The 22,440-nt window shown below is 38.3% G+C and overlaps 1 protein-coding gene across 2 annotated transcripts in view; it reads left to right on the top strand.

Annotated features, from left to right (window-relative positions):
• The window catches only part of LOC143148989 (uncharacterized), a 420,594-nt gene that overhangs the window by 388,524 nt on the left and 9,630 nt on the right, over window positions 1-22,440 (top strand). For both annotated transcript variants that reach the window (XM_076315881.1, XM_076315883.1), the window contains exons 6-10: window positions 5,646-5,807; window positions 6,379-6,435; window positions 11,041-11,107; window positions 14,558-14,723; window positions 15,155-15,383. In XM_076315881.1, coding sequence (XP_076171996.1) covers window positions 5,646-5,807; window positions 6,379-6,435; window positions 11,041-11,107; window positions 14,558-14,723; window positions 15,155-15,383 — 681 coding nt within the window. The remainder of the gene's footprint in view (window positions 1-5,645; window positions 5,808-6,378; window positions 6,436-11,040; window positions 11,108-14,557; window positions 14,724-15,154; window positions 15,384-22,440) is intronic.

Below are 22,440 nucleotides of genomic sequence, written 5' to 3' on the forward strand. Positions count from 1 at the left end.
GAGATGTGTGTAACCAAAGCGACGCGGGGTGGCCGTACCGCGCGCCCAATGAATATGAAACAGTCATTAGCGCGCCAATCCGGAATCACTTAGGTACGTGCAGCAGACAGTAAACAGAAAAGCAAGTGTAGAAGTTGTTAGTACATTGAAATGCATTGCCCGGAGACAGTTTTCAACCCTAAAGTCTCGTATTCGTCCGGTTATCGTGTTTCAGGAATACGAGTTAACGCGGAACGTGAACCGCCCGCGTCGTTAACACCAAGTCGAAAACGTTGTTTCGTAAACAAGAAAATCGAGGGTACCTGTTCTCGTACTTGGTCCACCTTGGACCACCGATAACGCAATATTCTGCTACCAGGGTGTTGCGTTCGATATTTCCCTTGCCACTTTCGTAGCCCCTCTCTGGCGCGGGGACGCTGGTTCAAGTCGCTACTTCGGAACGCAAGTTGGACACATATGGCAGATAGCGTTCTCGGAATTCTTCCAGCGAGACTTCCATACGGAGTAGTTCACCGCCACTTTTCATTTGAATTTTTTAATATAAACCCACGGTGAACCAGTAGCGACCGTTTTGTGTTCGTTCGGATTCAGTTCTTCCGAAAAGCGATACGCTGCAAAATCGAGACCTTGGACGATCACGTAGCACTTTTGACGCTGAACGTGCAAAGGGTAAGGATTCTCGCCTCGAGAATCGAACAGTTAAATATTCGAAACGTCCTAGTTTAATCGAATACAAATCTGTACGTTAAACTCAAACCGACTTGAACCTGCTCCGAAGAACTATTCACCGTTTGTTGGAAGCGGTCGCGCACGCGGAAAACCTTTGGATCAAAATCGGCAGGGAGAAAGATTTTAATAGAAATCGTTTCTATTTATTATAACAGTTTCTTTACGACTGGTACTCTAAGGGCCAACTAGCAAACGCGATGAATGTAAGCTGAGTTGTAAAAAGGTGACGCACACCTACTATCGCTTCCTATAGTATCTTGATATCGTACACCCAGGTCTAAAGGGTTTCTTCCTTTTCAGCCTTTCCATTTATATTTTCACTATCGAGGACACTACCAGCATATTTTTTATGGTTCACCCAGTTCACTTCCACGCGTCGTGGCATACTTTTTAGTTTTCCTTCTTTCTTTTTTTTTTGCGAATCTGATTCGCACAAAAATTGTTACGCGGTGTCTCATTGTTGACGAGACGAGAAGCGGCAACAACTATCGATGTAGGGATGGATTGATACACCGCTGCTGAGGAAATGCAGCGAGTTTGAAGGATTTTGAACGTAGGTGGGGTGATAGGATAGGGCAAGGTTTAGGAAGTTTCGTTGAGGACACGGAGACTAGGGTGGCGCAGGGTTCGGGAGCCATGGATAACACAGTGTCTACGGGAATGAGTGACGCAATGTTTGCAGGTGAGATGTCACACGTAGATTAGGATGGGTATGTTACACGCGACGGTGGCTAAAAATAAGGGTAAATCGACGACTACGTGGATATAGATTTCACGGAGTGTTTAGTATTGCTACTTTCAGAATTATTGCACGTAATACCAATAATTGAAAATAAACGGAATTTAAATATTCGTGGAAGTAAAAATAGATTTCCCTTCTTACCAAAGGAATTTTGGTAAAAGTATCGACACGGTGGAAAGCAAGAAATTTGTATTAACGAATTAGCAAGTCTTGAGTTTCGTTCCGTGGCGAAGCTAGAATTTCAAGTTGTGCGTGACACGAAAATCGTTCTTTCGCAATAAAAACGTGAAACGAAAATGGACTGTTGCGCATACATTATATGGCCGCCTTAATTTATTACTGAATTACGTGCAATTTAAATGCTCCCCGTCGATCACGCGTACATATGTACGTAGCTAGGTCGAGAATCGATTTCCACAAACTGCCAACAATGCACGTGCACAAAATCTTAATCGAAGCGCCCACGTGGAAAGAATATTCGAGAGAAATAAATTTTTCGAACATTGTTCGAACAATTATATACAAACTGATCCTAAACTTCTAGTTTCAAAATGACATTTTACAATAGTTTCTAATGGAAATTCTTTTCCTATTTCTCTTTTCAATTTCCTTCCGAGTTACACTTCGCGCAAAAATTGTTTACAGAAGTTTTCGAATTCGTCTTTCGTTTTTCGACAAACGTTTACGAACACCGACGTGCTTAAGTGCAATGGAAACTTGCCTTTGACCAAGTCGTAGTGAATTTTCAGAGTCGATTTTCTAGAAAACAAAGACTTGTATACGAAAACGTTACCGGGCATTTTTCATTTATTTTCGGACAAGGAATCACCCTGTACCCGATTGTACCTTCCGTCGTCACTTATCCTGTATATCTAACCTTATCAAGCCGCGTGACTTCACGCGCTGAAGCTGACGTTGTAAGCTAGTTACCAGTACGCGAGTTGCTCAATTTGCATGAAATACGATCACACACCTATGACATATACCTTCCCCGCTGCATAAAACATTTTGACGAGAGTCATAGCTCTTTTCGCAACCACGTTCATTTGCATCGAATGATGCGTCCTGACCTATTCTCCATCGTTTGAACGTGCCACCTATGTGTACGTATCTTGTATGTGGCCAAGATTATATCGGACAGAGTAATATTTCGGCGACACTAGGGACGTTTGATTGAATTCTAAAAAGTGTGGCACCAATATTTCACACCTGTACCGACACAGAAGAAAAATGAACCACAATAGCCGATACATAAAATATAGTATGCAACGGACCATAGAAAGACGCCAATAGAAGATAAGGAATACACGACGAAGTGATACATTTAAAAAAAAAACTTCTCGCAAGAAGTACCTCGAGAAAATGTTTCGTCCGTTAAGTGTCACTGAATGCGTGAAAAATCATCGAGAATTTGCTAATCACGAACAAAGTGTCCAACCATTTTAGTCGAGACGATAAAAACGAACGTTTCGTACATAATTTGAATACTTTTAAAACGTGAACGTGCTGAAAGAAAAATATACCGTGAAACATTTTTCAAGAAAGCGTTATTCGCTGACAAGACATCCTTCGGCGTGCTTTGTACACACGTCGGTTGTGAATTAGAATTTTTCGAGTATTTCCACAAGAAATTTCGTTAAATTTTACCAGTTAAAATCCTTGGAAATATAACCTGTAAAAACTTAGCTCGGTGGTTAGATGGCGGATTCGTTAAGACAACAGCGGTGGCCACTCTACGACGATCAGGAGTCTAATTTACATGCCAAGTGTACCGGAACCGCGTGGAAGCGCTTAAGCAACGAGTGGTGGTATCCTGATGAGCGTTCTAATACCTGGGTAAGCCTGGGAGCTGCTGGTTGAAAGTCTATGGTGTTAGGTCAAATCAATCAAAAAGAGCTTTACCGTAGGCTCGAACCAAACGCTGATAGCTTAGCTAACTAAAATTAATTGTACTCGTCTGCTAAAAATGAACAACTTTTATCGACCTTTTGGTTCAGCATTTTTCAAGGCTTTTCTCAAAGGAAGTCCTTCTCGTATCCTTAACGTTGTCGTCTTCATCTCGAACGATCGGTACTTTTTTTTCTTCCAGTATATTTAAACAAATTACACTTAACCCGAAAGGATATTTATACAATGTGGTCTTGCTTATGGTTATTATTCGAAATAATGCTACATCGATCGAACTTAAAATATTTCTGTTACAACAACACGTGCCCATAAAACAAATACTAGTTAAACGGCTACAAGACGATGAAGTGGAAAGTGAAGAGTAAGGAACAAAGAAAAGGAGTGCATTTTAACCTGGATCTGCTAATGGACCCGTAACAAGGCTACGTAGCAACCTTGTTTTAGACGTGAGGATACTCGTTGAAGAAAGAATCTTTGTTTTGAAATCGATAGCGTAGCGAGAACTTACAGAGATAATAGCTAAGAATTGTATCGAGTGCTTTGAGGTACTTCGTAGTATAGATACGACAGTAACCAGGAATTGATCGCGTAAGTAAACTTGCACCAAAAAAATTTATTTGTTACAGTAAATGATTGTAAACCCCTTTAACTATCTCCTAGTGTCTTTGCACTCTTGTTAAACTTATCACTGTCAAGCTTTCTAAATGTACATTAAATAATAGTAGGTAACTACTAATACGTGCTGTTGATTACAAGATTTTTCGAAGCTTTTGTGATCTTGAAAAAAGGGCCAAACTTTCCAAATGTAATCAATAAGAAACTTATAAAGTCGTTTATAAAACCGTCTTAATAAAAGTGTAGAAAAGTCTTAAAATAAAATCAGAAAATTGGAACTGGCAATTGAAAAACTAGTAATGAGTAATACTACTAACGGATTGCAATTCGTTTAGGAGAAACATATAGGGAGAGTGCAGATCTACCGAATAATCCGATCGACGAGTTTAACCCGATAGAACTTAAACAGAACGCACACCTTGCGCTACCATTCTGTCATTCTTACATACTACACTCGTGGTACGGTACATTATAGAATAACCACGCGGAAAATGTTTTGTCGAAACGAATAGGAACACCCGTTCGAACATGGGTAGCAGCGATGCCAAGATTCAAATGTATCTACAACACGAGCGTTCGCCCGAGTTCCCCGACGCTTCCAGCACATTTGTGCGTTAGAGTACAGACAATATACTGCATACCGTGTACGTATATATTTTCCAACTTCCACGGTAAATGTCCATTCGGTGTGCGTGGACTGTATGTTCGTGTCTCCTGGTACTAGCGCAGGTGTCGTCGTCACAAAATGAGCCGTAAAGCCCGGGGCATAACTAACTTCGTTTTCTACATCGTTCTCGTTTCTCCTGCTGTCGACGACATCGTGCGCCGTTGAATAATTACAGAGCGAAGGAAAAGGAAATTCAAGGTTATCGCTCCAAGTATTTTCGACGCGACTCCTCGTAAAAAAAAGAGACCCGAATAAAATAGATTCCACGCGTGGTAAACACTGCGACGGTGGGCTCTGTACACGATTGCAAGGAACATCGAGAAACAAACGCGACTCGCGAATTTCATAAATTCGTTTTGTCGAGAATTTCTTCTTTTTTTTTCCCTTCCACAATGTTGCTATCGATTGGCTAAAAGTTGTCTCGCGTGGAGAAGCGGGATTAACCTGCCTCAGAGATGAAACGAGGAGCTGATTAAGCTACCTAAGGAGCTAATTAAGCTACCTCAAGAGTTAATTATGCTGTCTGAGAGCCAGATTCAGCTACCTTGGTGAAGGAATGAGCAGCTGATTAAGCTGTCTCAGAAAGCAACAACACCCTACGCTACTGTAAAGAGCGGATAAAGTTCTGGAGATTGAGAGTACTCAATTTGAGCCGTGTTCGAACTTGAATTCGTTCACGGTTCGAATTCTCTATTTAGACTGGGCTGGAGTACCAATCTGCGAGCTGAAATGTAACACACGCTTATTATGGGTTTCGAAGCTCAAATTTTCAAACTGTAGACACACATGGATGATATATATTCCATTCCACAAAAACTTTGCTTATCCATGCACATGGTTAATCGAGAAGTAAACCTTATTTTGTGAAATTTATGCGACACGTATATTACATTATCGATTCTTGCAGAAAATGAGGACAAAATTGAACCGTACATATGAGTGTAAAAGAGACAAGTAATATTGTGCTTTTCTGTCTGTTGGTAGGTGGATACACCAGATAGCGTATTGCAGAGTGGATTGGGTTTAGGACCAGACATGGGAAACACGATTCTACGTTCCATGGTAGATCCAAGGGATTACGACCGATTAAGATACCTACAAATGAATGGTGGCCAACCGAACAGCTTCGAAGAAACTATACACAGGGTATGATTACGATGTTAAATGAAAATAAATATTAGAAAACATTTTCTAAAGGATGCAACATGAACGAAACTGAAAAATGCAATTAACTTTAGATTTACAGTATAATACATAGTTCAGAAATCCAATCCTTATATTGTTGCTCCAACTTCTTTGTTCTTCAATTTCTTGCTCTCATTATTCTTTCGTCTCATAGTAATCTCTTTAATTTTCCTTTGATTTTTCATTAACTTATTTATGAAATAGTTACATCATTATACAGAAACATACAATTCCACGTAAGTTTACTATTAAGTGCTGCGAATGCGAGTTTTTCATGAATGAATCATATCGTTCACTGTATGTACATTTTTTCAACAATTGAAAATGTTAATGCTCCATTGACTTCTATAAAAGAATAAAAAGTAGTAAACTATTTTACTTCACGTAGTTCCTTTTCTATCGAATGCTTGATCTTTTTTATATTTGTTTAGCGCTCAATTCCTTGAAAATTCGAGCAATATTATTTGATCTAAATTTTAATCCGTTAATCGATACAATTGAGCATATCCTTATATTTCTTCGTATTTTACAGCTGAAAGTTCAAGAGGCACTGAGGAAGAAGGAGAGATTTCACAAAGAACACGAAGAGGTAAGTGCAACTCAAATTACAGTTCACCCTTCTTTATTCTAATTTACTAATTAAATTTTATTTATACGAACGATAAAGAGAAGAGCATGGAACATATTTAGAAACAGATTTAGCGAATACAATGCACTGAAAAATCCGATTTAATTACCAATTTCTGTCGTAGTAACTATCGCGTCTTTTCTTGAATATAAAAATTCTTATCGTAGTGTACGATCATTGTTTATTATCAATAAGGACATTTCGAAAGCAACGTATTTAAACAAACATACAGTTTGTATCTGTAACATCGGAGAGTCAAATATTACGAGCATATGTCACTCACAGTGAGAATGTTTTTTGAATACATAATTTATAATAAAAATCATTAGTCACAACTTACAATTGGAAAAATCACGTTCCCGACCGATAAGAAACCCAGCTCCGTCAAATTGTGGCTGGAAATCGAATTACAACGAACTCTTACGTGTACTTATGGAATAATAAATAATGATAAACTGACGTATCTGCAATCGCGCACATATAAATATATAGGAGCAAATACGTTACCCTCGCTATATACATTGTACGTACGTTACACGTGGAACATGTACATTGCATATTTAATTCATCTGATAACGTGCCTGTTGTACTATATGTCCAGTAAATCATATGTGACTGTCAAGGAGGTCATTTCTCGTGAAATGACTACACAAATATCCGTGAAGCTTGTATATAAAATTTTCTTTTTAGAGAATCGAAAATTATGCAACGTAAATACTTGGTATTTTCTTCGATGCTCTTAAAATGTAATTTCTCTGACTCCGTGAAAAAGTATAACGAATTATACGACAGTCGACGAATCGTACCTGTTAATACGCTAATCTTCGGATAACTGTTCGATTTTTAACTCGGATAACCGAACGAGTATCACTCCCAGCACTGTTGCCTCATCTCGCTCCCTCTAGTGTATCCCGCTCTTCTCGTAGGACGGTTTCGTTTTAAATTAGTATTATTTGTAAACACATCTCACTCTGCAACAAAGTTTTTCACCGCGTATCGGTAACCAACGCAGTTGGTCCCCTTTGGTGTACACTACGGTTAAGAATTCGCACGTGTCGTACCAGTGACACTTTCATTTATCGTGCCCGGTCATCGTGATAAGTAAGAACCTATTTCGATTAAACCAATCTGTGCCTCGGCTCGTTTATTTCCCTCCTTCAATTCTCTTGTGCATTCCCTGGATCATCGACAACCCCCTTCTCGTCGTTCGACCAATATTGGCTCTGTGAACGAAAGGTTTTATCCGATACAAAGATCCCCTTGCTCCACGACCCTCCAATCCGCTACTCGACAAAATTCTCACAGGATGAAATTTGCATGTGTGCGCTATCTCACTTCGCTGTCTTCCTCCCTCCCTCCCTCCCGCTCGCTTATTCTTTCTTCTTCGGTGCTTTTCGACAGTTGCTTAGCTCCATCTTCCTCTACTTTTCTCGCTCGCTCGCTCGTTCTCTGTTCGTCGAGTCACTGTCTTCCAACGTCTCGATACCTCCTATTATGCTAAGCAGTCGGATCGGAACGATATCATCATAATCGTCAATGTGTACTACGACGTTACGTTCTGAATTTCTTATGCGCAATCGCACGGTATAGCCAGAAGCGTTTCTGCGCTCCTCTTGTTCTCCCTCGGGCTGTTTCGTTTCTCCCGATTTCTATCGTTTTGCCATCGGTGCGTGCGGTTTGTGCTCGAGATGTACAGAATCTGCTCGAATTTCGTCCGTTGCGGCTGAAATTTAATTAGTCGCATACTCGGGGTAAAAATGAAGTCATTCCGTGTCTCTTTAAAACGAAGATATTGCGTTTTTAAATACAGACTTAATTAGATATTAAGTGGTTATTAATTATTTACTTTTGTCCTTTTTTTCCTACTACGGTTCCCCCTCTTTTTTTTTTGTAAGAGTGTCTTCCTTTCGACCGGACGATATTTATCAACTTTATTTTTTACAATTCTTTCTTAACAATGTTGTTCTCATTTTCAACCCTGCTTGTGTAATATTCGGGAACCAAACCGGGTAAAATAATAAAAATCATCCTTTGCCACATAAATTCCTCCAGTTCTTGAAGTAACTGTTTTTCACGTATGATCGTGCATTGTTCCAGTGCAGCGGTTCTCATACTTTATGGTCTCCGGAGTCCCGTACACTTCTAACAATTTATGCGAAGCCCCAAGGAGCTGTTGTTTACATCGGTTCCACCTATCGATGTTCACCGTATTAAAATTTTGAGAAGTCTCGTAAATACGTACATACGTATCAATACATTTCGTTTTATTTACAAATAACTTAAGAAACATAAAATAGCATCATTTGAACAACGAGACTTAGCTTTTCGTACGAACGTGTGTATTTTCCACCGAACTTCGTGAAATTATTGTAAAATTTTCGTAAATAGAAAAGTTACGTGAATTTGAAAAAATTGCGTTCAATGTTATAAAGAAACTCGATTCACTTCGCTCGATATTAGTTCGTCCTTGGACGATTCTTGAGTAAACGTGCCGTTGTTCTTCATTATTGTCTTAGAATCCTATCCTGATCCTTCGAAACAATGCCAGTAACAACACATTCAAGCCTATTCCGAACCCCCAATCCCATGACACTGAGTCACTAGCCACCACCGGGTAACCACGTTTAAAATTATTTATATTACAATTCCGTTCGGTCCCTGACGCAGCTGCAAACCTTTCGCCGACTAAATATAATAGTTACAGACTATTCGCCTCCGTAACATCAACACCAACGTACCAATTTACAACCCCTCGACTCATCAACCTTATTGGCTTTAATTCGAGACGAAAATTCGCTACGCACACCGCTTTCAAGTAAATTGACAGTTCTGATCGTCTCCCTCGGAAGGAGAGATCACCGCGTTTGCTCTATTTTTCCCATCCACTATGGTTAATGTATCCTCGGTGTTCATAGAACACGAAACAGAACCTTCGTGGCGAAGAATGAACGAAGGACAGCCGTTGTCTGCGGTAATTACGAATGAGTTTCGAGTTTTGGTTATACGGGAGTACCGATCCGGGGCGTGCAATGCGAGGAAAGTTGGTCGGTCCTTTCAAAAAATTTAAAGGAGCGGAAGGGGTCTCAAAAAAATTGGTCGGGACTGTCTATTCTGGCCACAGGCTAGTCAGCGAGGCAGAAAAAGGCCGAAAGAAATAAAGCGGAGAGTTTCCTTTGAGGCTGCGAGCAATATGTAAATAAAGGTCGGTATCCGTGTAAAAGTTTTAGTGTCACTTCCTCCTCCGCGGGTTTACTACTCCCTGGAGGTAGCCACCTTACTTTCCTCTCTATTCTACCGCCTCCTATTCTCGCCACTAGCCGGTTGACTTCTCTTTTGCGCAAGAAACTGCAGGATCATCCCGCGGGCTACCACTTTACCGTCTACCCACAGGATCGTCCTTACCTTCCAGAACATTGAAATAAATGGGAAATAAAGCTACGGTTCCTTTGTTTCCTGTCAATATAATTTTCATTCGAAATTAGTGTCTGGAGACGTGGATAAAGTAAGTATTATCGAGACCCGGGCCGAGGATGGAATAATTAGTTTTCGGTGAAGGGAAACTTATCGTAGACAGGAAGATGTAACAGAGAGTGTCTTTGTTCGATTGTTGAAAATTGAAGAGTACAGGTAACGCGATCGGTTAACATTTTAGAACAATTTCTGGGGGACGTTACCATCCGTCATCGAGCAGGTAATATATACACCGGGATGTATCAAAAGGTGATGATGTGATTCTAAACTTAACAGAGATGTCTTTGCTACGTAGCTATTGACTTGTATCAATTCTTTATTCGTGAATAAAGTCTGTACTTGATTAATGTTTCAGAGACGTTACTTCCTATTAGTGACAAACCATAAGCAAGCGATACACAGAAACTAAATATTTCTACCTCGTTCATTTATTATGGAGTATTTCGTGGAAGCAATTGAACTCAATGTTTAACGCATGACGGTTAAATATCTTAATTTATTTTCCTGTATTACGAAATTTTAGCATTGAACTAAATCCTCTAGGATACCGCTAGAAGGCTATTTGCTTAAACCTGCTACCACAGATCCATTAAGCAAATGTCTCTACCATACAGGAATCAATTGAAACACCTAATCGTGTCTAAAGCAGAGTTTGCCAGATCAGCTTTACCATTGAATTCACGAACAATCTAAAACGAGAGCTGGTGTCATTGGAATAGCTCCCAAAATTTGTTATTAAACTTTTGTTAAAAAAAGAGGAACATACCACGTCGCTAACTGCTAAGATTCCTATTTATATTGTTATATGCCTTGTCGACGAATAGGAGCTCCGTATCATTAATATATATATTAGAATCTAACGATAATTATTTTCTTATCTGTGTTTCCAAAGAACCGATTTTAAAATGCTTTAAAATTCTCCGAATTTTGAGATTAACACCGTAATATTTTTATTCTACTTCCTTATGTTGCTTCACGAAGTTTATGAAAGCCACGATAATAATAGTGGGAGACTCGTCGTTGTGAATTAATATATTCTGCAATCACCTTGTCAAATGAATGTTCATCTATGCCCCCATTATTGTTCTCTTTCAGATACTGAGGGACATCCGGCAAGGCTTAATGCAGCTTGGACGGGATGGACGGGGTCAGCTCCCAGGAGGTGAGTACATCGAGGAGTAACCTCTAAGCTCGTTGTCGCCCTGTCTGTATAAACCTATAGCGCTTCCTACGAGCCGCCGTGTCATGTCCTTGGTCCTATCTTTGTGTGCATACTTCTGTCACGATACATAAGTATGTTTACATTGAACGAAACCTACACGCGCCAACCGACCTGAGAATCGACGCGCAAGTGCTGTACAGGTTTAGCGAAGACACGCTCGCTTAACTTTGAGACACGTTCGAGTTAATTAAGAATCACCAAAAGGTTATATTGCGGTTTGAAAAATTGACTAGGTACGTCTTACTTTTAAAGGATGTGACTACCCTAAAGTTTCTCCTCTCTAATTGCCTATTTTGAAAGAGATTGGAACTAGGAAACTTTTTTTCATGATGTTTTTTTTTTTTTTTTCAAAGTTTTCACTTTATTGTTTTTGACGAAAAATAATTCGGTGATACAGACATCGGTAAAAGATAAATTAAATGATCAAAAAATTACTTTTACTATCTTTATTCTCAACGTTTACGAAGAAACAATATACTGTTACTGTTACTTTGTTTTTTAGAAAAATAAAATTTGTAATTGTAAATATCTACTTTGGACAATAATCGTACGACAGTGTTTAAAGTTCAAATTGATCCTTTTACCTTCTTCTATTCATTTTTAGTTTTTATGAGTAGCCCGTGCAAAACCACACAGAATTTGTTTAAATGTTTCCTTGTGCATCGAGTACTGTTGAAAATAGCATTAGAAAGCTGAAACTTTGGAAGGTAGTTTCACCCCTTAAGCCTGAGTTACCGCAGCTGGAGAAAAAAATACGTATCCCTTATTTTTCGCCGCTGTACACACCTGCAATGTTTTACCAAAATCGGAAGGGTGGGAGACACATCGGGCATGTTCCTTGTCAGTTAGATAGGTACCTCCCTCTAATGTAACGGAAATCCCTGCGATAATCCGCAGGAATGCATAACAGTACGTTTTACCACGCCCTAGACAGATTTATTTCGAGTTTAGTTCCCCGACGCCTCTCTCCGTAGCTTTTTCCAGGAAACCTTGCCACTCCGGAATAAAATTGCCTTGTGGACAAGAATTTCTTAACAGGGAAAAGTTTCCATGGAAAAGTTTCGCTTTTGGATGGCATTACACTGAATCGTCGAGAGGAAATGTGATCGTCTTTACGGAGAATGTTCGTCGATGTGTTTTAAAGTTTCGTGTTATGATTTTTCAAGTTATCGCAACACTTCCTATTCTTCGTTTAATGAAAAATATGTCGATTTAGGTGAAAATGAACGTTCTTGAAAATAGTGTCTGTTAATGTGTTTATCGTAGATCACTGAAAAATATATCATAAATATTCAGAGTAGTAAATATAATACACATGATATGCTGTGAATATTTATGTTTTAACTATCTACAAATTGAAATAAAAATTACATGCATCTATATATACGTAAAACCAATAGTTGAAACTTTGAAATTTGTATTTGATTGATAAATTATTACGGTAAAATTTAAATATAAAAAATACAATTTTTTGTGTTCCAATTATTAGCATCTGACGTTTCCTTTCGTAAATAACAGATATACGGAAAAAATGCAGAAAAAGAAATTTGATACGCAAATTTAAAAAAGATGCAAATAGAAGCTCAGTATGCCGTTCAGTGATAAAAATATAAGATTAATAAATCGTGAAAAAACTCGAACATAATTCTTTCGAATTGGAAGTGTAGACCTTGTGTTAAGTTAACTTAATCACTCCTCAATTTTCAACGACTATCCTGCCCGAGATATAGTATCTCGAACAGGCCAGAAAAAGGGTTTAAACGTTACAGAACTACGGTCTGGGAATAAAATCGCTTTGTCACTCGGTTCTGATGTGAACCAAAGTGAATTAATGAAGACTGAATTATTGAATAGCAGAATTAAACAATCCTTTTCACGAAAGTAACGTCGATGAAATGCACAAAGAAATATACTACCGCTCAAAGGTATTTTAAATAAAACCTTTATGCATTGAAAATCGTGATAACACCGAAAAATAAGTAATTACTTACGCGAATGTAAATGAAAAAGGTAGAATTAAATTTTTTCATACTATTTCGTTCACGAGAAAATTGAATTTATAAATTCATTGACCGCGCGTGGAATGGAGTACAAGTTGGCTAAAATATTCCGTGCTCGTTACTTCTACTTGCGTTAATTTTGTAAATATTAATGATAATACAGTATTATCTGTTTCTCGTCGATGTTACTATCTTCTAACCAGTTATAACCGGTTAAAACAAATACGATAATACCATACCGGCATTAATGTTTTCAAATGCCAATGCAAGTAGAAATAATGAGCAATGGTCAGACACGGTAACCACGTACTGCTCAATCGCTACGCGCAACCAACAAATATTCAAATTCGGACGAAACGATTGCATTCTATATTTTCAACTCATTTTTCCGCGAGATATCACAGAATTGTTCCTGATAAGTTTTTATTAACTTTATTAAATTTTATTCCTTTCATTGCCGCGCATAAAAAGCTTTACTAGCATATACGCGTGAAAATTTGCTGAACACTTTTTTTTAAATCTCGGGAGGAGATTCAAACCCCCTACTAGGCGTGAAAATATATCAGTCGTCATAAAGGGAAACGAATAGTGTCAAGAATAATCTTCTGGGCACCCTTTGAATTTCGTATTGTCGATTTATCACTGACTCGGCGGTTTTATTTGCTATCGCATCGTCGAGGGAGGCAGGAACCACGTTACGAAGCATCTACTGTATACTGACTAATCCCGTTATCGTCAACAGCCGTCGACTACTTCCTTCGCGCCCTCTTTTTTCTTTTTTCTTTTTTTTTTTTTTGATCTCCTCGTTTTTCTCGCGTCCACGAATACGCACGTGCGTATTCCTCAGACAAGTGATTTTGCTCACTCGCTACTCCTTCCACCAACAGAGCTCGAGATCTTCTCGTGTCTCAGACTACCCCTCGCATTACCTCCATATTGCACCCACTGTGGGAGAAAATGTGACGCAATTTTTTCGAGAAAAAAATGCTAATATGCTCGAGCAGAGATGGAAGGAATTTAATTACATAATTGTCCCCGTTTTGGTAATACTTACATTTTTTGCATCTGCCGTACGGTACATTCTTGCATAGATTAAGCACGCAGGGAAATCTTCATTAACACCTACACCTCGATAATCTACAATGTGTATTTATCAACTCAAGCTTTTACAATTATTTCTGTTTATTTAAATCGTATTCACCATTTTGCTGAAATTCATTTTAACGACTGCTCGAAGGCAAAAGTTACTCAGTGATCTTCCCTTTCCAAGAAACTTTAAGGTCATTGAAATCATTGAGGTCGTTACTAATGCACGAAGTTGCCAAATTACTATTTTCACAGATTTTACAATTTACGTTGCATTAATAGGAGTCGTATTTTTAATTCACAGATGACACTTACATGTACGACGAAGATGCACGTTGTGGAGGTGGATTAGGTCCAGGCCCTGGAGGTCAACACTGGTACGACGAGCCTCCTTATGAATCCGATCCTGAAGATTTCCTTATGGGAGCAAGTGGTGGTGCAGTACCAACTGCAACTATTCAAAATGGAAGGTGAAACGAGCAAAATGATCCAATCACACTACGGATATATGCAATTTAAGAATCGTGTCATTGTTATATTTCAATAACGAAGCGGCACGATATTACAGTTTCAATTATGATTCACATCGTAATATCACCGATTTGATTTTGCAAAGCAACAATTGATTTATTCGATTCGAACATCGTACGAAATAATGCATCACAATCGTAAGATCAGCGATATCTATAAAATATAACGACAGTCTAATATTTTACACTGTAATTTTAGAAGATAATTTAAAAAAGTGTTCAAACATTGCACAAAGAGATATTTACGAAGAGGAGGAATTTTTTATTTTATCTTTCGTAGCTAGACCGTGTTTTATAAAAATTGGAAAGTACGTTTAATACGGAATAATGGTTCGATTGTGGTAAATAAAATGCCCGCTAATTTATTTCAGAGTGTGCTTCACGCTAAATTTAAGGCCAGAGAACAGAAGCGAGGGAATCATCTCGCTTCGGACTGCTGGAGACATTAGTTTACCTCGAGATCGTTCCAGGAAGGGAGCAACGTCGATGATGCGAGGGCTTATTGTACCACAAGGTCACAATAATCCACCGACTATAATACCACTGACGCATTCAAGAGCCTCTCGAGAAAGCGGCGATTACGCGAGTAGCGACGTCCAGGTAAGTTTGCACGAGAAACCTGCCTCTGAAAATCATCACATGTATGTATTCATCCAAAGTGAATATAGTGTTTAGTCTCGCCGACAGTCGGTTCCTTTCCGGTTTTAAATATCTTTTTCTCCTTGTCACGTGTAATGCACATCACGTGTAAACACACTACGACACTTATAGTGAAATACTGGATACTATTGTCAAGATCGTGCCTTATTATCTATTATTTCTTATCTGCGGGGTGAATCCGAGTAAACTTCGATCAAGCATTCCATATTGAAATCTTTCCCATATTTTCCAAGAAAATTGTTGAATAAAGTCTCTCGCAAAATGGTTTCTAAGAGTAAACTGAAACGAATGCTTTACTTCAGATACGATCGTTTCAAGCTATTATTAAACTACTTTGAAATTGTCCCCCTTAAATGTTTCAAGAATGACTCGTGTGCCCCACTGTTACTCCAATGGAGACACCTTGCACGTTTCTATTCAACTCCTGGTATCGCTATTCGAATTCACTCCGCGTTGAATCGTTGTTCTTGTCGTACATCCATGAAAACCTATTACAAGGTTGTTAATCCGTGTTCAAATTACATTAGTATTGGGAGAAGTGACGCGTCCGGAGCCATACGCTGTTTTTGTTCCTTCAGCTCGACCTATCTCTCCTTTTCCCTTTCGAGAAGGTGCCAGCGTGGCGCCTACGTTTTCGTGGGTACACGTCAGGGCGTGATTGATTTAATTCTGGACGATGTAGTGTGCGAGTTCGAGACTGTCGACTGTGTCGGTGAACACGAGTAGGAATAACCAATTTTCAGTGGACGAATCTTCACCCTGACCATCACCATCGCAACAGTCGTCACGCCTACTACGAACAGTACCACTATCGACATCACTATCATTGCGAACAAGTCAACATTTAACCCAATTAACGCCTGCCATAACTATCGCTATCATTACTTACACTGCCAATATTGTATCCTTGCTGCTATCCAATGCGCGTTATGTCCATAGAAATGTTTGTATTTGCCTACACGTATATAGGAGTTCATCACAACAATTACACGCGTATACATGTCGACGTTGACAGCATATCACAAAATTTACACGTGCATTTGATATTTCAAAGTTCAGGACTTTGGTCTAATCAATATCGTTCAACGGATCCCCTCTTACTTTATTCGCACGAATCGGAAAATGAATTCGACGTGTAAATTAGAATACGCGTAAAGTTACGTGTCGTCGTCAATATTGTCAGAGCTCTTGCACAAAAATCATGTAACAAACAAATTTGCACATTTGTGATACTAGTTTGCGAGACGGTTTATCCACTAGCTCGGACACCGGTTCAAAATACGAAGTAACACTTGCGTTAAAAGTAGCTCGAAAATAAGAATAGAGTTTGCAATGTCTGTTAGAATTTAAATAATTAAATTTTGATACGTAGAATACGCCTATAAAGTTTGTGACATACGATATCCACGCAACAACATCATCAAGATTCTTTGCGCTTGTAATTAATCACTCTAATTTTTTTAATGCTTCGCGCGAAAAGGAATTGATTGCATTTAATTTTTTAGTGCGTCCTGATTTCAAATGAATGTTTAGTACATCTGAGGCGAAGGTGGTCAGACTTCTTGTTTCATCAGGTATAAGGTTTACAAATGGACAGAAGGCAGGAACAAAAAATAACTGACATTTATTATTCACGAATTTTAATAAAATTCGTGATAGTAGTGGTAAGGAAGTTGAATTTTAGTATCCGCGTACTAAATAATCAACAATGTGTGATTAATACGGTGTTATTGCAGCCTCGTTATAATATGCTGAAACCTTGATAATTACAGGAAAACGAGGCTAAATTCCTGCAAGTATAGAGGTTTGTGCAATTATCGAGGTAACTAATCCAATAAGGAACCCACTTACACATTGTATCTCCATAACCTATAGTCACCGCTATCAATTACTTCCTCCTCGAACTCGACTCGTTGCTAAGTGACCATCCCTTCCAATTGTTGATGCAACATACGAGGATATTCGTGCCAGTATAGAAATTCCATCTGTAAACTATCAATTGTATTAATTTTTGTTTCACCACGACATTCATTTTTTGTGCATTCATTTACGCGTACAAAGTACAGAAATCAAAAGTTGTCACTGTATAAATATGAATCGAGTACACGATCAAAAATACGTTATCTTTAAAACGTAACGGATAAACAACTGTTTATCTTTTATTCGAAATTTGTATTCAAATATAAATTTATATTTCGTAAATTCAAACTTCGCTTCGTAAAATCGTAAATTCATCGTCCTTAACCTTGTGTTAAACATTGTTGTTAAGTGAGAAAGAGAAAGAGATTTTTTATATTCATCGCTACACGTTAACGTATTATATATCCATGATCGAAATGTCTCGTTCGTATACAAAATCATAAAATCTTTTAATGCCAGCGCTGTCGAGCGGCAAATGTTTCAAATGACCCAAATGAATGAACCAGCGCGGTATCGATGTTGCTATTTGAGAACACAAAATCTGAGCAAAGTTAGCCAACATTCTACTGTATTCCCGGCTTAAATTTAATACGAATTCGAGGAGCTAAACAATCCACTCCAGCCAAACTATTCCACGTAATTCGCTATCTTCTAACGTCGAATTGCGATTATATTCCTGGGAACACCTTCCTATTTACCTAATGGAACAGAACCAGAGCCGCATACTAATCCATTTAGTTTCTTGCGCGTACGCAACACCGCCGTGGAAACTTGCGTATAGGTATATACATCGACTATTACACTTTTACACGCGCGGTTCGTACACATCGGAGGAACAAACATCAACATCTTCGATCCAGGAAGTACGAAATTTCTCCAGATTAAATGCATAGCCGAGTACACGGGCGTGGTATTCATGAATATTGATTTTTCGTGCCGGTTAGCTGTGTACTATCAAAGCTTTCGTTCGCAGCGTGGTCTCACCGTACCACCTTTTAACAAATCTCTCTCGAATTCCGCACATAGACCGGTATCTCATCGAGCTAACATAGTCACGTGCGTATCTAAGTGAACCAAACGATAAGTCCCGTCCTTGCAACGCGCTCTTCCGTTCTGTTCGCTTAACGAACACGAATCTCGCCATTCGTTCATTGTACTCGTGAACTGAACGTTATATTCTGCGAACGACAGATTATTCGAGAGAAATCAACCGCGACCAACAAGAAACTATCGCGAGTCGCTCGAAACCGATTTTGATCAATTTTCTGCTATTTAATTGATTAAGATATATTTCTTTAAGGGTGGTTATCTTTTCTCGTTTACTGACCTACGATATCGCCCATACGATTAACCTGGAAAACTCTTTGTCCAGAGGTGACAATAAGTACCATTTAGGATGATTACCATTAGAAATGACCGTTGGAAAAATTCGTTTGTTCGTTCAGAGATCGGTGTAGGATTTGAAAAATGTGTCAAATGTTTCGATATTTGTCGAATAAACCTGCTATTCTACTTCATAAGAGTAATTCGTACAAAATTTTACAGAGTAGCTCCTTGGAGAGACCCTTCAGATAAGGACGTTTCACTCTATCAATTATACCGTATATTTCTAATTAATTAAATTGCAGCGATCAAAGCATCTAAACGTTACAATTTTACCTCCAACAAACCAATTGCAATTTTAACATCGATCTAAATAATTGTTATTCACAGACATACAAGACACTTGTTATTCGAAACGAGCCACTCAATTGCATTTAACACGTACCACTGACAAACTGCAGTTTCGACATCAACTCGCACGATTACATTTCTATTTCTAAATCGCGCAACTAATTGTTGCTATTTTCAACGTACAATCGAACAGTGGTATAAATCTACACTTTCCACGCGTTTGGTCCATCTTAACCCGTACGTTGCCCTCGTGAATAATTGATTGTCGTTACAATGAACTTGTTCGTATTTGCCTTAAACGGTCGAAAAATAATTGCTGTTTATCGACCTTACAATCAATATGTATCTTTCTCCAAGTAGTTATAACGTCAATGTCGCTGTTATTATACTATCAGGAGTCTCAACTAATTATTCACACCCTTTTCATTTTAATGAATTAGAACCCGTCAGAGTTAGCCTATAAATGGCATTGCGGTAATAAGCGTTGACGTTAAGTAGAAGTCTTGAAACGAATAACCTGATCATGGCAGTGAAGAATGTCCCCTTCTAACTTGCTTTGACACTCACATTGCACTGACAGTGTCTCTGTCTCTCGACTCAGTTTCTGTCTCTACGCTTGTACCTGGCTCTGACAAGCCAACATTATGTTTACCACTATCTCGTGCGGCTTGTAACTTCTATTTACTTCTTCTGTAACATGCAACATCTTTTCATTAAGTGTACCAAGTGGTCGATGTGGTTTGACTGCATTAAATAACACGACTCTACTATCTTATCGAGCAATCTCGTAATTCACATGGTGAAATGTAACAAGTACTTGTGCATAACCGTTTAATCCTTGATCGTTTATTTAAACGAAACATTATCATTATACCGGGCACATTATCGTTAACATTGTACACGGTACTTATTTTGGTATTTATTTAGTTTTCTTTCGTATTCAAGTTTCACTCTGTAATTCTCATTTTAACTATAAACGAATAACGAATCTGCCCTTCGTATTCGTAGAATACGGAATTCGTTTACTCTTATTCGTCGTATTCGTAATTGTTGAACATTGTTGCAAAAAATATATTTCTTCAATAGGTTTAATATCGATCATTTTTGTCGCGCGAAGTCACCGTACTTTCGCGATATCGTGATATCGTTGCTACCAGCGTTGGACATATTTTTATCTAAATAACGAACAACGAATAAATTTTCATGCGGACGAAGCTTCGGAAACTTTTATCTCGATAAAAGTTTGAAAAATTGTATCTAGATAAAAGTTCATTCGGATCAAGATTCCTTCGCCTGAAAGTTTTTCGGATAAGTTTAAACGGATAAAAGTTTGTTCGAATAACGTGAAGTTGTTGGTATAGTTTACGCATGCGGAGTGTGCGCCTCCAAATATGGCATCTTATTCTACTTAACCCCTTGCCTTATGATATCGAGTCAGACTCGTGAACCGTGCTGTTAGTCGAGATACGATTAAAAAACGAGTCACATTGATAGTAAAACCAATTGCATTCTCTATTTATTTATTTTTTTTCAATATTTGACTTGTCTTAACACGCGTGTAATATATTATACAAACTGCGTGATCATTTTCTATTTTATATCCGTATAAACGAAGTACGAACCAGTTAAGTAACCATAGATCACTATCACGTTGCACAAAATAATCAATTTGCCTTAATACACTTTGTTTGCCGCACAGTTCGAACTTCGTTAAATAAAGTGACTACAAATTTATAGCGTAGTCCGTAGCCGGTGATTTTCCAACTGAATAGCGATAGCAGAATTAATTTGTGAAACTTTCTTCTCGCGGTTTCGTTGGTTTCTAGCTGATCGGCGAAGACATATTGGAGGCTTGTTCCGTCGAGTGAGAAATTCAGTGAGAAATTCAGTGTGGGCTATAGCACACACAGCCTCGAATTAAAGGCAAGGGGTTAACACGTTCACGTTGGCATGACCTACTAGTTGGTCAGACTGGAACTCGTTAAATGTTCTACTTCGATTGCATTGGTGAACCGAACAATTAAGAGATTTATGTTTGACAATGGTCCGTAACGTGAACATCGGTGCCTCGACAAAACTAGGCGTGTCAATGTATCGTATAACCCTCCGATAAAGCTGACAGCGACACATTGAAATATCTTTCTTGAAGATCACGGTTCAAATAGCATCATCTGAAAGTCACAAAGGTGTCGCCAAGAATCTACTCACACGCTCTAATCTCGCGTCAGGGTGGGACCAGACCTTCGTTCATATGGTAAATCTCGTTAGCACGAAACCTGTTCGTAAGATGGTAAAGTAGTCGCAGAGTATATAGACACAGTTTAATAAGTATATCCTTTGTTCGGAGAAAAGATATCAACAAAGTTCCATTGGAGAAGAGGAATGACCGATTACTTCTGATGAGAAGATACTAAAGGATTGCACAACACTTGCCTCCTATCATTTAACCGAGAAAACTATGTATACGAGTATACAATGCTCGCTTGTACACAAATATATATCGAAGTTTAAGAAACAATTTTGTCGAAATTGAACGATAACGATTTACGTGAGAATTTTATAAGAAGCCTTCTACGTAAGAAAATAATTTTGTAGCTTCGAATTGTTTCTATACCCTTTCCACGTTACACCGCGATTCCAACGTGTATTATGTACAAGTTTGTTGTTTTCTACAAACTATACATCACAATACTTTGTTCTTATTGAACTATCGCTCACCGAATAAAACAAAACAGAATTCGTACGCGATTCGGCAAACAAAAGTTTCCTCGTACAACGATGTGTTGACCAACCGTCCTTCATGAACTTTAAAATGAATGGCTGAGAATGCAACATTCCAGAAATTTAATTCAAAGTTTTAGAACGCGTAGTACACTGCTCTCAATTTCTGCTACGTATTAGGATATCCTATTGCAAGTCGAGCGCTTTTACGTTATGAACAATTTATCAAGAGTTTCTACACGAGGGCATACTTTCAATTCACAAGGGAATGCTTTACCTGAAATTTTCTTCGAGGCATGTTTAGATAGAAATTTCATAAATCTGACTATTTCTTCTTACTACTTTCACGTGATTGGGTTCTTTTCGCTCTGTGCAATGTGCGTATACTCACTTATTTATATGCAATGCGAATATTTAAAACGTGTTGGTAAAAGTAAAGCCTCGATAAAAGTAATTATAAAATAATCAAAATAGGAAATTTGTTGAAGGACTTGCAGCAGAATAATTCCAAACTTCATATTTATATACAATCTTTCATTTGGCGTTAAAAATATTCTACAAAAGTAAAATGCTTAATAAGTTCTTGTTTTCGTATAAATTTGAATTTCTCTCCTTTCCCGCAAACCATGCGGGAAATACGTGCATACGTTTTTGCACGTATTAAAATACAATGTATAGAATT

This window comes from Ptiloglossa arizonensis, chromosome 7 (genome assembly GCF_051014685.1).
Source record: "Ptiloglossa arizonensis isolate GNS036 chromosome 7, iyPtiAriz1_principal, whole genome shotgun sequence".
In the NCBI taxonomy this organism is placed as follows: domain Eukaryota; kingdom Metazoa; phylum Arthropoda; class Insecta; order Hymenoptera; family Colletidae; genus Ptiloglossa; species Ptiloglossa arizonensis.